Source organism: Galeopterus variegatus, unplaced genomic scaffold (genome assembly GCF_000696425.1).
Source record: "Galeopterus variegatus unplaced genomic scaffold, G_variegatus-3.0.2 Scaffold99, whole genome shotgun sequence".
In the NCBI taxonomy this organism is placed as follows: Eukaryota; Metazoa; Chordata; class Mammalia; order Dermoptera; family Cynocephalidae; genus Galeopterus; species Galeopterus variegatus.
In genome coordinates, this window is record NW_007726210.1 from 217,371 (window position 1) to 240,541 (window position 23,171).

General features: G+C 37.6%; 1 protein-coding gene across 3 annotated transcripts in view; it reads right to left on the bottom strand.

Moving 5' to 3' along the window:
• CNOT10 (CCR4-NOT transcription complex, subunit 10) overlaps window positions 1-23,171 on the bottom strand; it is a 71,140-nt gene that overhangs the window by 17,736 nt on the left and 30,233 nt on the right. For 2 of the 3 annotated variants that reach the window (XR_551296.1, XM_008583640.1), the window contains exons 9-13: window positions 17,611-17,760; window positions 16,474-16,676; window positions 13,035-13,156; window positions 11,427-11,603; window positions 9,843-9,923 (exon numbers count right to left, since the gene is read on the bottom strand). Coding sequence is in view for 2 of the 3 variants with exons in the window: in XM_008583640.1 (XP_008581862.1) it covers window positions 9,843-9,923; window positions 11,427-11,603; window positions 13,035-13,156; window positions 16,474-16,676; window positions 17,611-17,760 (733 nt within the window). In the remaining variant the exon portion in view is untranslated. The remainder of the gene's footprint in view (window positions 1-9,842; window positions 9,924-11,426; window positions 11,604-13,034; window positions 13,157-16,473; window positions 16,677-17,610; window positions 17,761-23,171) is intronic. The other variant, XM_008583648.1, reaches the window with a different exon arrangement.

Below are 23,171 nucleotides of genomic sequence, written 5' to 3' on the forward strand. Positions count from 1 at the left end.
GGGTTAAGAAACCAAGTTTTACATGTCATGCCATCTCATAAATGATATGTAAGAGAAATCCACCATTTATCAATTATGGGTGGTTAAATTATATTTCCCAAAATAATGTATTTAAAATCATGTAAATTTTGCAAAATTTCAAAATATTTAAAATACCTTACCTTAAATTTTTAAATTGGGGTAATTTATTCACATGAAAATGCATAATTTATACTGTACAGTTTTATGAGTTTGAATATACACATGTAACCTCCAGATCAATTAAGATGTAGAATACTCCCATTACCCCAGAAAGTTTTTCAGTCAATTCCTCCAACCACTGTTCTGATTTCTATTGACATAAATTAATTTTGTCTAACGAGATAGTCTTGTCCGTCAGATAAATGGTGTAAATAGAATCAAACAGTAGTTTGATTCTAGGTACCTTATACTAAGTAATAGAAGAAACAGACACAAAAATGTTTTCAGATTAGTCCAAGATAACTTGATCATTGGTAATTTGTTCCTTTTTATAGCTGAGTAGTATTCCAACATACAGGTGTACTACAACTCAGTAAGCCATTCTCCTGCTGATGGATACCTGAGCTATGTCTAATTTTTGTCTATCATGGGTAAAGCTGCTATAAAATTCTTGTGTGGACAAGGTTTAATTTCTCTTGGGAAAATACCTAGGAAAAGAATCACCTTAAAATTTTAAAGTCTGGGGCCGGCCCGGTGGCGCACTGCTACAGTGCGCCGCTTGGGAGTGTGGTGGCGCTCCCGCCGAGGGTTCGGATCCCATATACAGACCGGTTCCCGCTCACTGGCTGGGCAAGGTGCGGGCGCAGCACCGAGGTTTGCGATCCCGCTGCTGGTCCCGGTCCAGTACGGGCGCGACAGTGAGGGTTGCGATCCGTTGCCGGACACGAAAAAAGACAAAAAAAAAAATTTTAAAGTCATAGCATTTATTTGATTCCAGGCTGCCGAATGTGTGTATATATATTTCTCTAATTGAATGAAACTCACTTTTCACAGCCTTTGAGTGGTTCAGGAACTGAAGCACTACTCTAATACTATCATATATACCCATTATATTAGTATCTCTAAGTTCATCTCAGCCTTGTAATTAAACTATTTAGTTGATCGCTGGGACACTTTCCTAATTTGGGGACAAGTTTTTGTTTCAATTGTGAGAATATTTTTCTGAAACCTACCTTGATTTAATAAAGAATGTCACAACTGCTTTAACTGTCATCTGTCTTCCGAAAACATATTTGTAACTTGGTTAGAATGAATTTTTTTTTTTGTCATCTTCATTTATGTACAAATGGAGAAAAAAAAAAAACCTGAAAATACTCAAGAAGCTGTGAACTTCATATTGTAAGAAGTGGCCATTAGAACAGTCATGATAATTTACTGCATATTAGTTATGCTAGAAGTAGGAAATGGGGCTTTGCATTGGTGTCTTGGGTATTATAGAGCACAAGGGGTCAAATATAACAGTCCATAAAAACTAAACTATGCACTAGTCACACACATTTCCAATCATATAAAAGAATTCAGATCAGAAATAGATGAAATCTCTAAGAATTACACAATCTTAACACAGAACCAACGTGTCCTGGCTCCTTACATAAAAGTCAGCTGGCTCTTGCCATACAACTGCCCTTCAACATACCCAAATGCACTGTGAGCTTTTATAGCTTTGAAAATTACACCACAAATCTTTTACGACAGCTTCCCTTCACCATTTGCATCCACATTACCATTGCTACTGACTGGCATAGCAGTCCTTTTTATAAATCTACCCTAAGGCTCCTTCCATCTTGTTCCATTTCCTTTTTCCCATCTGCTCCTTAAAAAAAAAAGGTTAATACATACCAGAGAATCCATCTTTGCCTCACTTTATGCTGACAGAAATCCTGATAGAGACATTTGCCCCTTTCTACAAGAAGAGGGAAGTAATTTTATTTTCTCTGAAAGTTACCAATTCTCCTATTAGGGCATAAGAAAAGCAAAATAGTTGTGCCATGACAGGTACAAAACTCTTTGAGAGGAATTCCACCCTGCATGACCCTTCTCTTTAATGACATTCAGAGAAGGTAAAGTTAAATTACACAACTCTGCAGATATTCAACGTTCATGGGCTAATGTATTTCTTAAATTGCATGCATAAATAATGCAATCCTAAGATTAGTATTCATTCAAATTTGTAAAAAATTAAATCAAGTTTGAAAAATTGTTTCAAATATCTTCTTCATTAAGGATTCCCCTTAAATGCATACAGTGATATTCACAGCAGCATTATTTATAACAACAAAAACTGAAAACATTATAAATATCTAAATATAAAGGAATGTTAAATAAATTATGTCATATTCATGTAATGCAATTCTATGCGCCCTTGAGAAAGAATGAAACAGCTTTGTATTGTTATGGAGCAATTTCTAAAGATATATTGTCAAACAGGAAAAGTAACGTACTGTAAAGAGCAGTGTGGAGACTTAGCAATAGCTGGTGTAAAAACACCATACACACATATACTAAGATTAGAATGAGAAATGTATTGGAAGGACATATAAGAAACCAGTCAGTGAATGCCCTCAGGACAGAGGAAACAGGACTGGGATGGGACAGGGTTACTTTACATTAGATAACTTTTTTTACCGTTTGGATTTTTACCATATAAAATAACCTAATAAAAATAGTAAACCCTTGGATAAATATGAAATGCAGGTGGTTCTTACATAGCAGAAACATCTCTAGAAAATATCAGGCATAGTGGGAGGAAAAGGAATGTTTTTCAGCAAGTTAAAGCATTTTCCCAAATATTGTCCTTGCTGAATTTTACAATCCTTCCTCCCCAGCTCACTTTGTACCAAATCCAGTCTAGCTTTACTTACTTACTTGCTTTGTTTTAACACATTTCCACTCAGGACAAAAACCTAGCATAGTGATTTTATTTTAGTTAAATGAGAGACTTCAAAAAGTTTGTGGATGGGCCGGCCCGGTGGCGCACTGCTACAGTGCGCTGCTTGGGAGTGCGGCGGCGCTCCCGCCGAGGGTTCGGATCCCACATACAGACCGGCCGCTCACTGGCTGAGCGAGGTGCGGGCGCAACACCGAGGGTTGTGATCCCGTTGCCGGTCCTGGTCTGGTACGGGCGCGACACTGAGGGTTGTGATCCGTTGCCAGTCACGAAAAAAGACAAAAAGGAAAAAAAAAAAAAAAAAAAAAAAACGTTTGTGGATGTGCTGGCCAGTTAGCTCACTTAGGAGAGCATGGTGCTGGTAATACCAAGGTCACAGGTTTGGATCCCCGTACCGGTCAGCCACCAAAAAAAAAAAAGTTTGTGGAAAAACAGAATTAGAAGATAATATGAATCTTTCCATGAACTTTCTGAAGTACCTACATATAGCTAAAATTTGATTGCTTTTTAGAAATTCAATTTTATTTCACACAATAACAACATTCTTCTGTACGTATTACTTTTTGCCATTATTTCGCTGGTGATTTGTCATAATACTTTCTTTCATTTTCTTGTTAACTTATAACTCATACAAGAAACAAGAACTTAAGAAATGTTAACATAACTGAAGATAATTTAAAAAAATTACCTGTATTACCTTTGACAAGTTTTAAAAAACCAAAACACTACTTTCAAAGCAATAAAATGACCAACCCCCCACTTCTAAATTTGAGATGAGTTGTATTTAAGGTTAAGATTTTCCTCCATATCCAGGGTCAATTCTTTTCTCTTGATAACAGGATACAGAGGGCCGATATACACAAAACACAGGATACAGAGGGTATTACTGCAAAGTTGGAATTTATGGTATACTTTGACAGAAACAAAATAAAACAAAGAGAAAAAGTTGTTTTGCTGAGCAGGGTGCCTGAAGCCCTGAGCTCACTGACAATAATGCTATGCCTGAACATACTGATGTGACAATACACGATCAGAAAAAGACACGTGTTGGTCAGCCTTTCTCCCAAACATACTAAGTATGCAAAGAGAAGCATCACTAACATTAGTGAAATATCTTCATTTATAAAAATTTAGAAAAAACAGATATCCAATAAGAAAATAAAAATCATCAGTTATCCTACCATTCAAGAACAACCAATATGAAGGTTTTGACATAGATTAGACCCCTCCAGGTATTTTATGCATACTGAAATACACATACACTGTTTTATAAAAATGTAATTTCGAACTGTTTAGACATAAAATCTTACCATTTTATAGCTGTCTGTTCCATGCTTTATTCTGTTCTTGTTCTTGTCTTTTTGGCGACTAGCCAGTAACAGGGATCAAATCCTGGACCTTGGTGTTATTGACCATGCTTTATTATGAAAGAGCTAAATGACACTAACCAAATGAACTATGAAATGCACAAAATAAGGACAGATCTCTACCTTATTTGTTCATATAAAATAAATCCTAATTAAAACAAAAATTTTTTGTTGCTGGCTATGACAGTGTATCAGTGAAAGTGCTAGAAGAAAACATAGGGAAAGTATTCTTAAACTCTTAGAGACAGGAATGTCTAAATATTGTGTGAAATGGAGAAAAAATAAAGATCGGTAACATGATACTTAAAATTCTGCCTTACAACTACATACCATAAGCAATGTTACCAGACAAATGATAATGGCTAATTTGAATAACATATAAGAACTCTTTCAAAAAGGATTGAGCACTTTTTCATAAAGAAGAAAACACAAAATTTTCCAATTATCAGTTTGATAAATCATCATCATAAGAAAAGAGAAACCCCAAATCTCACATCAACCTAATGACTAATAGAATTTTCTTCCAATCTTTTGTCGTCTGCTTTTGAGGGCAGTGCTTTTTCTTCACCTGATTCCCCTGCACATTGCACAAGACTAGCAGTAACATTTGTAGGAAAAAAGTGAATAAAGTCACGTATCAATTTACAATGCTATCATCAATATGTAAATATTTTACTGCACTCTTGTCACTTCTATGCAATAGGCCAATTTCCATTTTCATTTACAGTCCTATTATTGAAATCATTCTTAAAAGTAATGCCATATCATTAAGCCTAGTTCCAAAAATAATATGAAGAAATAATAGTAAAAAAATATCCCAAATTTGTTGAAAAATAAATTTACAGATTTAAGGAAGTAAGTCAGCTAACCTCAAGCAAGATTAAAAACAAAAGAAAATCACTCATAATAGCCTAACTACTGAAAAATAAAGAAAAAAATCTATCTTGATAGAAAAATGGCATCTTTCACATAATAATCATGAACTTCTAATCAGAAACAACAGAGGCCAGAAAACAGTGCAGTGACATCGTTAAAGAGCTGAATGAAAGGAACATCTTGAAAGAGCCGAAGGAAAGAAAAAACAGGGCCGGCCCGGTGGCGCACTGCTATAGTGCGCCGCTTGGGAAGCGTGGCGGTGCTCCTGCCGAGGGTTCGGATCCCACATACAGACTGGTTCCCGCTCACTGGCTGAGCGAGGCGCGGGAGCAGCACCGAGGGTTGCGATCCTGTTGCCGGTCCTGGTCCGGTACGGGGGCGACACTGAGGGTTGCGATCCGTTGCCGGACACGGAAAAAGACAAAAAAAAAAAAAAGAAAAGAAAAAACAAAACCCACCAACCCAAAATTTTCTATTCAGTGAAAATATCCTCTAAGAATGAAGATAAAACAAAGACAATTTTGTTTGTTTGGGGTTTTTTTGGCTGGCATGTGCAGGGATCCAAGATGCAAAAAGCAAACAGTAAGTATAGAAGCTGGAGTGGCTCTGTTAATAAATAAATTAAAGTAGACTCCAAGACAGAAATGCAGGGGAAAAAAGATTTCTTTTCCATCTTAAGTTCATGGCTGAGGGCCATATGAGAGAAAAACATTCAAATTTACTCAATAAGTTTTACACAACACTGGTGCCTTCAGAAATGAAGACTCAAAGAAATAGAGAAAATTGTGTATTTTTATGCTTAGGTTTGATGAAGAGGTGGATAATTGTGGAGAAGTATGACTGGACAAAGGGGGTATGATCTAATGGTAATAAACTGGAGGGGGGACTTAGCAGATCCCTCCCCCACCCCACCCCCAGAGTCTTCTCTGTGTCCCTCTGTCTTCAGACACAAGAACATTACTTTCCTCCAGGTATAGGGAGAGTACCTCTTGAATAAAGACCTTATGACCTGCTTTAGGGGAGAAGGGTGAGGGGATGGTAAGAGTGGTCTTCCTGCTTCTGCTGTTTTCTCAAATGCCAAGGTGCCATACTTTGGAGGTAGCATGTTCTGAATGCTATCAGAAATTATTACCAGGGATAAAGAAGGACATTTCATAAAGACAGAAAGGTTAGTTTATCATAAACATGATGTGGTATAAGAAATATATTTGATCTTTGTCCCCAGTTTCTGGCAGAGAGCTCCTAAACCCCCTGGAATTTTCTGAGTGACATGTCTTTTGTCTTTTATTGTTCCATAACCAGTCCCTTTTGATCACACCTGAGTTTATGCTAATGAAATGACTTAGGATGAGGCTTGTCACCAGAAAGACCAAGTGGTTAGAGAGAGTGTTGAAACTTTCAGCCCACCCACCATCCTCTGTGGCGGGGGAATGAGCATGGGAGGATAGGCTGGAGACTGAGCTGTATAAAAACTCTTGAGGGTGACAATCAGCTTTGTATCTCATGAATATTCATAACCAATTAAAAAAACCTATTGAACAACAATATTTGATGACCTTACAGATTGTGACTGCATCTGCATGCCAGAGGGTGGCGCACCCAAACTCTATGGGGACCGAAACTCCTATGCTTGGGACCCTTCTGGACCTCATCCTATGTACCTCTTCATTTGGCTGTTCATCAGTATCATTTATAATAAACGTAAATGTAAGCAAAGTATTTTCTTGAGTTCTATGAGCCATTCTAGCAAATTATCAAATCCAAGGAAGGGGTTGGGGGAAACCCCTGATTTATAGAAGTAAGGGAGGTCCAGACTTGGTTTGTCATCTCATGTGGGGGCAGTTTTATGGGACCAAGTTCTTTAACTTAGGGGATCTGATGGTAACTCCAGGTACATAGTGTCATAATTGAATTAAATTATAGGATACCATGCTAGTGTCCACAGAGTTGGTGAATTGGTTGGTATGAAGGAAAAACCTGCACATCTGGTGTCAGAAGTGTTCTGTGTGGAAATGTAAACAATGTGTTTCCTTCAGACATGGTATGTGCCTAATAATAGGTCTTTCAAAATACGTGAAGCAAAAATGGGTACAATTAAAGGGAGAAATAGATAAATCTACCACCATAGATAAATATTTTAATACCCCCCAACAATTAATAGGATTGAACAACAACGACAACAAATCAGTAGAGACATGGAAAATCTCAACAATACTATCAGCTATAATTGAGCTAATATTTATAGAATAGTATACTCAACATTTGCAGGACACATTCTTTTCAATAGTGTATAGCTCACTCACTAAGATAAACCTTATGTGGACCATAAAACAGGTCAAGAGTTGAAATCACACAGAGTATGTTCTCCGACCTCAATGGAATTAAATTAGAAATCAATAAGATATCTAGGAAACCCACAAATATTTTGAAATTAAGCAATACACTTATAAATAATCTACATCAGAGAAGAAATCACAACCAAAATAAGAAAATTAAAACTGAGTGATCATGAAAACACAACATATGAAAATATGTGAGAGTTGAAATTAAAAACATTCAGTCTGCAGAAAGCCCTGGGCTAAGAAAATGAAAAGACAAGCTACAGATTGCATGAAAATATTAGCACATCACATATCTGACAAAAAAGCAGTACACTTAAAGAACTCTCAAAACAACAGTCAAAAAGCAAATAATCTAATTGTAACATGGACAAAAGACAAACATTTCAACGAAAAGCTTTACCACATAAAAAGAAGTTCAACATCATTAATCATCAGGGAAATGCAAATTAAAATCACAATGAGATATCACTACACACCTTACATCCCTATCAGAATGAGTAAAACAAAAGTAGCTACAACATATACACACACAGATATAAATATGTGATAAAAGGACAAATGAAAAAATAAGAAATAAAAAAAGTAGTGACAATACCAAATATTGGCAAGGATCATTCATACATTGCTGGTGGGAATGTAAAATGCCATTATATTAAAGAGTTTGGAAGTTTCTTAAAAAATTAAACACGTAACTCCTATACTACCTAGCAATTGCACTCTTGGGCATTTATCCCAGAGAAACAAAGACTTAAGTGCACACAAATACTTGTGAATATTCAGAGCAGCTTTATTTATAATAGCCCTAAACTGAAATCAAGCTAGATGTCCTACAATGAATGAATGATTTTATTGTGGTACATCCATACCATGCAATAAAAAGGAACAAACTATTGATACATGCAACAAACTTGAATTTTCAGAGAATTGTACTGACTGAAAAAAGCAAATCCCAAAAGGTTACAAATTATATGATTCCATTTATATAACATTTCTGAAATGACAAAATTACAGAAATGGACAACAGATTAATAGTATCCAAGGGTTAAAGAAGGGGTGGGAGCAAGAGGGGAAGTGGGGGTGGTTACAAAAGGCAACATGACGGATCCTTTGTAGTAATGAAAATGTGACCATATCAACATCAATATCCTGGTTTTGATATTATACTATAGTTTTATAAGATGTTACTATTGCGGAAACTGGGTAAAGGGTACATTTGGTCTCTGTATTATTTCTTACAACTACATGTGAATCTACAATTATCTCAAAATAATGCTTAATTTTAAACTGTACCATGAGGGAGCTGGCCGGTTAGCTCACTTGGTTAGAGCATGGTACTAATAACAACGAGGTCAAGGGTTCAGATCGCTATACCAGCCAGCTACCAAAACAAAACAAAAAAACTACACTATGCCAAACAAAGAAACAAACAAAACAAAACAAATGAATAATTTGTGGCATGAAGTTATAGCGGCTTAAAGGAAAATGTGTAGTTTTAAAAAATGCTTATATTAGAAAAGAAGGAAGTTTTAAAATCAATGACCAGCATAAGAAGATAAGAAAAGAGCAAAACAAATTCAGAGTTAGTAGAAAGAAAAAAGAGCAGAAATCAATGAAATAGAAAACAGATAATGAAGTGAATAAAGTGAAAGTCTGTTCTCTGAAAACATCAATCTAAAAGATAAATCCCTAACTAGACTGCTCAGGGAAAAAAAAAGAGAGAGAGAGAGAGAGAAAACCCACAAATTACCAATATCACAAATGAAAATGGAAATATAATTGTAGATCCAACAGATATTAAAAATATAAGGGAATATTGTGAACTACATTATGCCAACAAATTTGACGTCTTATATAAAAAGGAATATTCCTTGAAAAATTTTACCCACACTGACATGAGATGAAACACAAAATCTGAATAGTGCTCTATTGAAGAATTTGAAGTCATTTTCAAAAATTTTCTCAAACAAACCCTAGGCCAGATGTTTTCACTGGTGAATTCTATCAAGCCCTTGAGAAAGAAATAACACCTATCTTACATAAACTCTTTCAGAAAACAGAGTTCTTGAAGAAGCACTTCCCAACTCATTTATATGGTCAGCATAACCCTAAACCAAACCCTGATAAAGATATTACAAGGAAAGATAAGTATGGACCAATTTTCCTCATGAATATAGAAGGAAACATTCCTAACAAAATATTAACAAATTGAATCTAAATTTATAAAAATATAACACATTCTGACCAAGTAGGGTGTATCACAAGAATAAAAGGTTGGTTTAATATTAACAGTATAAAGATAAAAGACAATGTGTTCAATAGGTGCAGTGCTAAATTTGTTTTAATACTCACTTTAAATTTTCTAATTCCTGCTTTCTCAATGGAGAAGAAGGTGGAGCTGGAATGAATTTATCTCCATCGTGGCTTTTACTGCTAAAATAGAGATAGTCTCTTAATTACGAAGAGCAACAAATAAATATAAAATTTTGCTTCCCTATCCCCACTCTCATGTAATTTTTTATGACAAAAGTGTAAAAGAGTCAAAACAATGAAAATGCTTGGTAATTTGGTATCATTAACAAGAGAAAGCCATACTGCACATTAGTTTCTTTTCCTCAGGACATAATACTGCTTTTAAAAATCTCTAACTGAAAACAATCTCTCTGCTATATATAGGAAATCACTCCAATATTTTCACAAATTTCTCATTCTTTTGATTGCTTTTTATCAACTACAGTAAAACATAACTTGTTGATGGGGAAAAAAACTCCACAATTTTGTTTCAAATTTTCTATAATAAACATGTATTTCTATGATAACCAAGAAAAAAAATGCTGGGATGGAGACATGAGTAAAAAGGCAGAACTTTATATATACAAAGGCATTTGTTGTGTTATTACCAGGTAAGCTCTCCCAATTTCTATAACTGGATTGATTTTTAATTTATATGAGGGTACTTCAAAAAATTTGTGGAAAATACAACTAAAAGATAATACCAATCTTTCCATGAACTTTTTTTTTTTTGTCTTTTTTTGTGACCGGCAACGGATCGCAACCCTCAGTGTCGCGCCCGTACCGGACCGGGACCGGCAACGGGATCGCAACCCTTGGTGCTGCCCCCGCTCCTCGCTCAGCCAGTGAGCGGCCGGTCTGTATGTGGGATCCGAACCCTCGGCGGGAGCGCCGCCACGCTTCCCAAGCGGCGCACTGTAGCAGTGAGCCACCGGGCCGGCCCTTTCCATGAACTTTTGAAGTACACTTGTACTAGAAAATAGAAACATATAGAGGGGCTCACTTGGGAGAGTGTGGTGCTGATAACATCAAGGCCACGGGTTCAGATCCCTATATAGGGATGGCCGGTTAGCTCACTTGGGAGAGCGTGGTGCTGAGAACACCAAGTCAAAGGTTAAGATCGCCTTACTGGTCATCTTTAAAAAAAAAAACAAAAAAAAAAACTACAAACATATAAAAATATTCTGCAGGTTAGTGGTTTATAGTATGTTAAGAGAAAAGGCAGAGTATAATAAGAAACGAGAAGTTTTAGGATTTAAGTATTTATTTTAATAAATGTAAAAAAATGCTGTGTGATAACAACAGGATTTCTTGCAAATATCTTTCCTGTCAATGAAAAGCTGTTAACTTTCCTAACGTGTCACCTGATTCTTGAATCTCAATAAAGCCAATTGAGATCTCCAAAAAAAAAGAAGCTGTTACTTTCCACTTTTCTCTTTCAAGGTTCTGTCTTCACTTAGACTCCACCTTATTTCTCTTTTCCAGAAATACTTAGAAACATAAATATTTTCCTTTCTTATTATTCAAAACAGAGAATTTTAGAAATCCAGGCTGAAGGTCTTTGAAATTTATCTAAAGGACAAAGGGGCTTACTAAAGAAGTCCTGAAAGGATTTTGCCAAGTAAGTCACAGGGATTAGAATACCTGCAAGTTTCACTGCTTTCGCTGCTTTCTGTGTTCCCGCCTAATTGATTACTATTTTTAGACCCATTTTCCTGCTTTGGATCTTGCTGTTCTTCAGGTAATAGCAACAAGGCATTTCTGAGACAAATGGCTGCAAACTCCATACTGGCTACAGGAATGGCTGAAGACTGTCCATCACTTAAAAGAACAAACACAAATTAGCTAAGTAAATAGCATCAAAATAAATAAGACTTTTATTATCAGAAATAAAACCAATTAGTTGTAAATGAAAGCTTTGCCCTTTGATAGGCAGAAATTTTAATATAAGCAGTTACAAGAGAAGGCTAAAGAACCCAAATCCTGAATATTGAGTATAAAATGTAAAAAGTATAAATAATGATGACTTGAAGTGTATGTCAATAAATTGTAGACAAAGAAAATTGTAATGAGATCAAAGACAGGTATAAAAATGGGAATAAGAGGAAGAAAATACATTTTCACATTTGAGCCTTGCTTTGGTTAATCCTTGCTTTCAAAAATGTCTTTATAAGTTTTGAAGCATCATCATTATCTTTTGCTTTATAATTTCACTGACATTTTATACAGGTTGAGCACTCCTAAATCTGAAAATCAGAAATCTGAAATGCTCCAAAATTTGAAACTTGTCATGCTCAAAGGAAATGCTTATTGGAGTATTTCAGATTTTGAATTTTCAGATTAGGGATGTAATAATGTAAGTATAATGTAATTATTCTAAAATCCAAAGAAATCCAAAATCTGAAACACTTCTGGTCTCAAACATTTCAGATAAGCGGGTACTTAAGCTGTATAACTTTCTATTGCTTTGATAAACCAAACTGAGTTATCTTTATTAAGAAAAAAATAAAATATTGAAAAGTAGTAACAATTTTGAAATTGTAGGAAAATGATGCTTTCTCATAATAGTCTTTTTAAAAATATTTGCATTAAAGTTGAACTAAACTAAGACCAAAACATTGTGTGCCAGATACTATTTAAACTTTGGAAAAACTTTTAAATGGTAGTGAACAGTTTTTTTTCTTTGAAAAAAAAGGCAGCTAATTTGTTGCAAAGTCTACTACTTTAGAAATAACAGCAACTTCAAATTAGAATCTTTATACAAGATAAAAATATTCTTATTTAAAAGTTGTTCAACTTAAGGTTGTACATGGGGAAGCTTCTACAATGCTTTAGTTGCTTTATGTATATATACATTTTTCTTCCTAAGAATTAGCTTTAAAGTACTTTCATTCCTAGAGACTATGAGAAAATATCTAAATAAAAAGTATCAATGATAATCAAAACCATATAAAAAGAAGGTACTAAGATGCCCTCTTCTGGAAATTCTGAATAATGGCACTGAATAGACTAGGGTTTCTTAGGCCATCAACAGTTTCAGCACCCATGGACTTAATAAGCCAAAACCACATGTCAGATAACATTCCCTTTGGACCTATGTATGGGGCTCTGTATGATGAAGCAGTAATAAAACCTAGTTACAAAGTAGTTCCTCCTATAAAATGATAAATCTTAAGCATACTTTTATACATAAGCAACATTATGCATAACAGTTTCAAATATATACACACATTTTCTTTGCAAAATACTCACTTATAAACAGTATTCTGTATGGATTGTGATGCCAGAACTATTTTACGATGATAGCCTTGCCCAACAATAGACTGTACAATTCCTTTTTTGCTTGGAAGACCTTTAGTTTCCTGTTCAGAAGTCTACAAAATACAAATAATTTCCAATAAATTTAAGGGAGTTGTAAGATGTAGTATGAAAAATGATCAAATACCCTCACAATTACCCTAAACTCTTAAGATCTATCAATATTCTTAAGATCCATCAATGTGGAACATTATGGTGATAAAGGAAGTATGTTTGGGATTGTGGGAAAAAGTATATGAGGCTGAAAATCTGTTAACATATGCAATATTTTGTTAAAATGAGATTTAAGGTAATTCTAAGAAAAAAAGCTAATTCAAGAATGAATCAAGCAATTATTCAGAATGTCTTATTTAGACATTCTGTACCATGCCGCATATTATGGGCACTTTGACAAGAGTAAGGAAAATAAGACAGCCAAAAGTACAATGTAAATGAAAAAGGAAGCAGCTCCACTTCCTAAAACACAGACCTATCCCTTCTTAAATGAAAGCATTAATTAGACTGTAGGCAATATATAAACACTAAAAGCTACACATTAAAATTTACATGAGCACAATTCTTGCTTTCTAGGAAATTAAAATCCCCGAATCCTAAAATCAATAAACATTAAACTGAAAATACTAAAAGCTACTTAAACATGTACATTATTTTAGGATGTTTCACTAAGATGTATTATTTCACTATATGAGCTTGACCGTGCCAATTTTATTTATCTTTCCCCTTCACTCTAAGTCTCACATTTACCTGCAGTTGGAATCCCAACTAGTCATCTTATAGTAACATCCAGATTCTCATACAGAGGAACAAACTGGATCCTATCAATATAAACTTGCAGAACTAAACCCTGCCCTACAAAAAGCCTTTTCCGAAAACACAAATGTTTTTTACTGTTTCTTATTGCTCCCTAATGTAATTTTATCGTAGTTGCCTTCCATGCATAACTTTTAATAAAAAAAAAAAGACTCACTTGTGTATTCTTTTTAAAAATAACATATTACATAATGCTAAAAAATAGAATAAAACTGCTCTGATTGGAACTAATTCCATGTAGAGGAGGCATCCAAGCAATATTAATGAAAAATAAGAAAAAGTTATCAGTGGGAGGTCTTCCATTCCAACTTCTCTTAGTGGTGGTGACAAATTTATGATTCACCCATACTTTCTTCCCTGATCCGTAAAGTTAAGCAAACTGACCCAGATGGCTAGTTCTGATGATGCAGCAGATGAAAACAAACTGGCCCGTGATGGAATGAAACTCAACACCCACAATAACAAACTGTACCTTCAATCACCAATACCCAGAAAGTGTGCCAGATCAGCTTTAATGTAAAAGGATCATACATAATTAAAATACTGGGTTTATGTTTTGTTTAGCAGACCTTTTCTCATATATTATATGATGCCTGGGTAAGGATAAGCCCTACCTCTGCCAAGAGAAGTCTGAAATAATACGCACCAAATAAACAGGACAAAACAACCTCCTTAGCATTACCAATTTTACAATTAAGTTTTTTTTTGTTTGTTTAATTCAAAATGAATTTATTTCTGAAGGTAAAAACTGCTTTAACATCCTTCCTCTCCTGACAAAATAAGAAAAATCTTACAGAGTTTTATTTGGAATTTATAATTTCTATTGGAATGTTGCTCTCTCATTTGATTTGACAGTTTCTTGGGGTTGTTTTTACTGTCTTTTAGGTCACCTCAAATCTTTTTTTAGAGGGCTGGCCCGTGGCTCACTTGGGACAGCGTGGTGCTGATAACACCAAGGCCGCGGGTTAGGATCCCCTTACCGGTCATCTTTAAGAAAAAAAAAAAATCTTTTTTAGAAGGAGGAAAAGCACAAAGATAGAAAATTATTTATGGCAAGTTTCCTACTGGCAGCACAGATTGTGTATTTTGTTATCTACCAAGTTATGGCAATCAAAAATCAACTTTGCCATCTAAAAAAAAATTACACATTTAGTACTTTCTAGAAGAAAATGGGGATGGGAGAGAACAAGAAGAGACCTTGTAAGCCCAATGAAATCCACAGAACAAAGACAATCCTAAAAGTACTATTTATAAAAACAATTTAAAAAAGGAAATACTAAATTTTACTGTAATTTCCCTAGTCCCAGGAAGAAGAAATTCCCTGATTTTTAGTAATTGTACAAACGAAAGGCTCCTGACGCTTAAATTCATGAATGGATTGAAGAGAATAAACAATTTCTAGAGATCCTTTTATTTTGAAAAAGAATAAAGTCTGCCTAGAATTGTTTATCAGTTAATTTAAGAATTATCCAATAAGAAAGTTGTCTCTTAAAAAGCAAAAGTACAGAGGGCTGGCCGGTTAGCTCACTCAGTACAGCACGGTGCTGATAACACCAAAGTCAAGGGTTTGGATCCCTGTACTGGCCAGCCGCCAGCCAATCAATCAATCAATCAATTAATCAAAAAGCAAAGTATGATGAAATAGACCATTAAAGCCTTTCAAAGATATCATTCATCTCTTCCTCCAATGTTGTACTCAAATCATAAACTACTTAAGTACGAAAATTGCCAGGCAAACATACTTCTTTAAACCCCTTAGTTCTTGTAGTTGTTTCTCAGAAAGTACTGTTCAGCAGCAGGAGAGCCTCAACATCTTCTATCACCTATGGCAGGCATGCCAGGCAAAACCTCAGGATGCCATACCTCTCCAATCTTCACACTCCCCAAGAGCTCAGCAAGGACAGGGGGTAGGTAGAAAATGGGGTGATATAGACATTTGGTAATTCTGATACAACCTGTCTTTCCCTTACCTCTCACTGACCCCTCCCAACTTGAGATTCAAAAGGCTTCCACCAACTGCCATTTAAAAATAATCTAGCCGTGGATACTAACATAAGCCAGCCTATTCTCATAGCCTATTCTCATGGTGGACAACCATGTGTCAGAGAGAAATAGCCTGGTAATCCATGAACTCTATATCATTTACTGAACAAAAGTAAAACCCCCAGTTATTGAACAAAATGCAGTTTAATGCAATTCTTTCCACACTATGTTATCAGTCCTTCTCTAATCACCTGGTGCACACACACCATTCCCATGCCAGCAGATGGCATGGCCCCTGCCCTAGCAGCTAGGAGACACTGTTCCAACAGATAGGACCTTCTTATTGGCTCCAACTCTTCAATGTTGCCATACTTACCAAGAACTAGAATGTTAACAAATGACTTTTTGAAACTAAATTTTTTTCCCCAACTATTAAAGAACAGAGGACTATCTTTATAAATTCACAGAGGGTTAAAAAGAAAGGGAGATCTTATATGTTCCAAAGTATTTTTTGCTTTCCACGTAACAAGTTGGGGGAAGAGGAGGTGGGAGTTCAAAAAGATACCCAAATAGCTCTCACCCCCTTATTGGCAGCAATGCAGCACTCAGCCAGGCGTAGCCAGAGGCGGGGATTTGCATGATAAACTTGAACAGCTTCAATCAGACACTCGAAGGCAGCAAGAGGCCGTCCGATGTGAAGAAGCTGAATTCCACAGTTATACAGCAACTCATACCTCTTGTTGGTTAGTAATGTACACATGGGTCTTCCTGAAAATTTCTTGCCTGGTGATAAAAATTAGATAAGAATAAATAATTAAAGTAATACTGACTCCACCAAGTACTCAAACACTACCATGTTTAATACCAATAACCCTGATTTGAAGTTGTAATAGCTCTGACTAATGGTGGTCTCTATCCCCAACCCCACAAACATTCTCCGGAGTCATCTCAGTTGTCTATGTCAGCAAAGCCAGAGAGACATTTCCTTTCATTTGCCAGGCAAATGAATTTCCTCAGGCAACAATGTCCCAGGAAGGCAAAGATAAGAAATAGGACCCACTCTCACTCCTTTGAACCTTACACAGCCTTCCCCAATTTTTTGTCTGTAAGAAGTTTCCACTCTTTTATTTTCAACTTGGTTATTTCATTGTCATGTGCTATCACATACTCAATGTTTTGTAGTCCATAATAAAATAAGATCATTTGCGATTTAGAAAACATTTTTCACCAATTAAATAGGCTTTTATTATTTTAAAAAGCTAAATAAGTGCCTAAGCATTTCAGATCAAGGATCCATATAATACACATACTAAAGGATTAGTTTCAGGAATTTGCTTAAAGATTGTTGGATACTCCTAATAGTGTTACATGTGAAACTCTGCAAAGAAGCTATAATAAAACTAGTTTGGCAGTCAAGAAATCTGAGTTTAAACTAATCAAATATTCTGGTTTACAACACTACCATGCAGATTACTGATTTTCAAATCCATGGAAAATTAAATGTAACTTAATTTTTTGGATAATTCAAAACTACTCGTAACACCTTGCTATCCAAAGTAGCAATATCTACTAAAAATGCCCAGACCCAAACTTATCGGGCAGGATCAGTGTTAACTGTATACAGATCCACATTGCATATATTTTGACCAGATGCTCATTCCTTAAATCATGCTTTTCTCAAGTAAAATACTAACTGTTCCGCCAGTGTTGGGCTTACCTGGATCAGTGTTACCTGCACTGAGTTGTGCACAGACATTGTCATTCTCCTGCAGAGCCTTTTTAAAGTAGAAAATTCCCAAATTGTGCTTGCTCATGGCAAAATGAATGCAACCAAGATTATTCCAGAACATGCACCTCAAGCATTCACCTAACAAAAACACAAATAAATGTGCCCACATAAAATTTTTACTGTTGATGTCCTCACATAAGAATTTTGTAAGAGGTAAAAATTAACATGACTTTATTAAGCATGGTGGTTTCACATAATAAATGTGATTTTTTTTTCTTTCTTCTTTTTTTTTTTTTGTCTTTTTTCCGTGTCCGGCAACGGATCGCAACCCTCAGTGTTGCCCCCATACCGGACCAGGGACCGGCAACGGGATCACAAGCCTCGGTGTTGCTCCCGCGCCTCGCTCAGCCAGTGAGCAGGAGCCGGTCTGTATGTGGGATCCGAACCCTCGGACGGGAGCGCCGCCGTGCTTCCCAAGCGGCGCACTATCCAGTGCGCCACCGGGCCGGCCCGTGATTTTTTTTTTTTTAGTTAAAAGAATTAAAAGAGTTGTTTTACTTGGAAAGAACAATTTTATATTTGTCTATTATGGTTATACTATACAATATAATTTTTTTTTTCCTTTTTGTCTTTTTTCATGACCAGCAACGGATCGCAACCCTCAGTGTCGCCCCCGTACCGGACCGGGACCGGCTACGGGATCGCAACCCTCGGTGTTGCTCCCGCACCTCGCTCAGCCAGTGAGCGGCAGGTCTGTATGTGGGATCCGAACCCTCGGCGGGAGCGCCACCGCGCTTCCCAAGCGGCGCACTGTAGCAGTGCGCCACCGGGCCGGCCCCAATATAATATTTTATAATTTACAATTATATATAGGTGAAAGGAAGTTACACGTATATGACAGGTATCTTGTACATGGCAGTTAATAGTTTTCAAATTATCATTTTTCTATAATATAACTTAAGTAAGCAATTTGTTTTCTAACTGAAATAGTCTTTAAATCCAACTCCAATAATGAACTGTTTTTTAAACATTTAGCTTTTGGAAATAATGTTTCCAAAAAAGAAGCCTACAAAATGTAACATGTAGACTGATTTCAAATATGTCCCCAATTTTTTCGCTCCTCCTTGCATCCACCCCTCTTGCATTGACTCCTGTTAAGAACTGGAGCGTAGCTCCCCGCCTCTTAAATCTGCACTGGTGGCCTTATTTATGACTTGTTTTGGCCAATACACTGTGGTAGAGGTAACAGTGTGCCAGTTCTTAGCACAGGTATTAAGAAGTGTCCTTGCATAGTTTCTTTCTCTCTCTTTGGACCCCTGTCTCCTCCATAAGAACAAGCTGCAGGATAAAAGACTTATAAAAAGAACTGAGTCCATTCTGCATTAGCTAGCATCCAGCCAATCTGCCAGCTCTCTGTGGATTCGTTAGTGAGCCCAGCAAAGATGAGCCAAACCAGCCCAGATCATTCAAGTGATCCACAGACTTGTAAACAAAAGTAAATGCTTATTGTTGTAATGCCATTGAGGCTTTGTGTTTGTTGTTAGCTGCATTATTGTGGCAATAAATAATAAGGAAATTGATATCTAGAAGTGGTATTATGTACCATAACAAAAACAAATCAAGTAGCACCAACTTTGAGGCCAAACTAATGGTTACAGTTACAGAAAGTGAAAAATAAGAAACTATAGGAAACTAGAAAAATGATAACGCATGTTATATAGTGATGAAATATCCTGTCTATAATAATTTAGAAGAAGACAATAAACCTAAAAAACTTCTGAATTTGAGCAAGCTAATTTCCAGGTAGAGTGCTGAGAAAGCCATCTGGTTGCTCCTAGCTAAGTATAAGGTTCTGTAAGAAAGAGATAATCTAAAGAAAGAATTAGACATTTTACAAGCAGAATCTGGAGGGAATAGAGGGACTTGCTAGGTTTGAAAATAAAATTGTTTCCATCTCCATTCTCCTGAAAGATTTTGAAAATAAAATGAGGCTCATGAACAAAGATCCAATCAAGGACGTAGCTATACGTTCCTTTCTTAAGATTGCTAAAAGAATTAAGGCAGGGTCGAAGAAGACATGCTCAGCTTGACAAAAGGGTTTTTAGGACGTTTATAGGCCATGATCCCACAGAATTCTGATACCCAAGTCGTGATGATTATATCTAAAGAGAAAGCATGTCTCAAAAAACTGTGGGTGTGTGTTCTAGAGCACAGAATGGACTTATCAGTCATATAGAAGGCCCACAATGTTTTTTAAATGAGTTGTACTGGCCAAAAAGCCATCAATCTGGATGCCTGGCCTGGCCTTGTGACTTGCTTGGTCAAGAGAATGCAATGTGAAGTAACAGTGTGCCAATTTAAGGGTCTTCCATCTTCTGCTCTCTTTCTTGTACTGCTGCCTCCATCATGAGAACACCCAGGCTGGCCTGCTCAAGGATGAGAGATCATGTGGAGCAGAGCAAAGCACAGCTGTTTTTATTTTTCCAACAAGATGGCAAAGCCAAGCCCCTCTGAAATAAATCCATGCTGTAGAATTTGTTTAGCTCTATGGAGAATTCTACCATTGCTTGAACTTCAGTCATTTTTAATTTACACCCAGAAGACAAATCTGGTATCAGAACCTCTCCTAATCAAAACTTCATTTTAGCATTAATAAACACCAATCTTATACTTCCAGTTATTGATTCATGTTGTTAAAAATACATTGTTCCCCCTGACATAGACAACGTAAGGAAGAATTTGTTGTTTGTGGACTGCTTTGAGATTCCAGAACAAAATACATAATCCAGTTGATCTTCTAATCTCTCACCTGGCTCGGCCTCTTCCCGTCTGTCAGATGGAGGTGCTCACTGTCCAGCTGGAAGAAGACGGCTCTGCCTGGGTCAGCACCATCCCACCCCAGGCCCCCTCACTTTGCTATCACTCCAACTGCAACTAGTACAACTAAGGAGTCAGTTCATCACCCTATATAAGAATTGGGCTTATCTAGTATAACTTAATTATTTGCAATTCCATTTAGTCCCTACAGAACAGTTCACCAGGCATTTGAAATTTGGAAAACATCTAAAAAACTTTAAAACTCCCTTTCTTTTAAAATCTCTTTTAATAAAGGTGATAAAATTATTTTTAAAAACCAATATTGGACTTCTGGTCAAGATGGCAGAATAGACAGTCCCCAGCCTCACTATCTCCTACAAATCAACCAATTTACAACTATTAAAAGCAACAACAATCAGGCCGGCCCGGTGGCGCACTGCTACAGTGCGCCGCTTGGGAAGCGCGGCGGCGCTCCCACCGAGGGTTCAGATCCCACATACAGACCTGCCGCTCACTGGCTGAGCGAGGGGCGGGAGCAACACCGAGGGTTGCGGTCCCGTGGCTGGTCCCGGTCTGGTGCGGGCGCGACACTGAGGGTTGCGATCCGTTGCCGGACACGAAAAAAGACAAAAAGGAAAAAAAAAAAAAGCAACAACAGTCAAGCTGGGGCCACTAGACCTTAGTGGGAGGAGGAGAGACCTACGGAATTCATGAAGGCAGAAAAAGCCACAATGAGAGAAAGAAAGAACCACTCTAACCAGTTCCAGCCCTGGACACTTTAAGGCTGGAGCCGGTGAGCACACGGAGCAAGAGCTGGCAAAAGCTGCAGCTGTGCTCTTCCAATGAAGTTGCTTGGAGGTGGCAGGGAAGAAGAGGGTCGAGGTGGCAGCCAGGCCAGTAAGACAACTGACAGGGTTCCCACAGACCCACATTGGAGCGAGGAGCCATAGACAACTGAAAAAAGGAGCTACTCAGAGGACAATGAGTCACTGCAAGGGACCAGCGCATGACCCATCCTATGGGAAGTGTCTGGAGTGTGGATGGTAGGGAAGACGGGCCACTAGGGGAACACTGGGGCACAACATGGACAGCTGATCTGCCCCCTAATCAACACAGGACCACTTAGTGGAGACTGGTCAGGAATACAGAACTCAGGAGGTGCAGTTTGCTGAAAAGACTCAGGCCCAGACCAGAATTTCCATATAACTCAGGTGTAATGGACCTTAAAAGACCCGGAAGTGCTTACAAGGTCAACATTTAAAACCTAAACTGCACAAAAAGCCTTCCCCAACAATCAGCAGCAAAGCAGCAATTTAGCTTAATGACAGGGCTCAAGGGCTAATTCCCTCAGGAAGTTTCCCCATTTCAAAAGTAAAGGACAACAAATTAGTTCCAGTGCAGAGCTTAAGTGGTTGGAACAGTGAATAATCCAACACAGAACTGAAAGAAAAAATACCCAAAGATCAAAGCTTGATATTAACTAGTAAAGGTCTAACACCATCAAAGAACACCTATAAAACCTAGAAGGACTGGAAGCCCCAGGGGCTCCAAAGCCAGGGAAGGGGGAGGGCTGTGGACCTCAGCCATACCCTCCAGACGACCGCACCCAATCCAGTGACAAACACACCGAGTCCAGTGAGGACCACAGAGCCATCACAGGAAGTCCCCTGAGTTCCTGAGCCAGGACAGTGGGGGACCGAGGGCCTCAGCCATGCCCCTCTGACTTCCTCAACCAGCTGAGCAACCACCACTGAGCTGATGCCAGAAGTGCCCCAAGCTCCCGAGACGGAGCAGTGGGGAGCCTCGGCCACACACCCTGACATCCACACCAGCCCAGTGATGAAGACCAAGCTGACACTGGAAGCCCCCTGGACTCCCAAGCCAGGGCAGTGGGAGGCCAAGGGCCTCAGCCATAACCCCTGACATTCCCAACCAGCCCAGCAATGACCAAGCCACTGCTGGAGGCCTCCTGGTCTCCCCTGCTGGAATGAGGGGTATGCCACAGGCCTTGACCATGCTCCCCCTCCTGCCTCCTCCTCCCACCCTATTTCCATCTCCCTTTCCTTCTACCCCTACCCGCCAACTGCTCCACAACAATATCTTAGAATGTAAAAAATAACATTAATAAATAAATTAAAAAGAAAAACACCTGACTTTAAACTATACTACAAAGCTATGATAACCAAAAACAGTATGGTACTGGCATAAAAACAGACACACTGATCAATGGAATAGAATAGAGAATCCAAAAATCAACCCACACACCTACAGCCATCTGACCTTTGACAAAGGCACCAAGCCTATACACTGGGGAAGAGACTGCCTCTTTAGCAAATGTTGCTGGGAGAACTGGATATCAGTACGCAGGAGAATGAAACTAGACCCATACCTTTCACCATACACTAAAGTCAACTCAAAATGGATTAAAGAATTAAATATACACCCTGAAACAATAAAACTTCTTAAAGAAAACATAGGAGAAACACTTTAGGAAGCAGGACTGGACACAGACTTCATGAATACGACCCCAAAAGCACGGGCAACCAAAGGAAAAATAAACAAATGGGATTATATCAAACTAAAGAGCTTCTGCACAGCAAAAGAAACAATTAACAGAGTTGAAAGACAACCAACAGAGTGGGAGAAAATATTTGCAAAATATACATCTGACAGGGCCGGCCCGGTGGTGCACTGCTACAGTGCGCCGCTTGGGAGCGCGGCGGCGCTCCCTC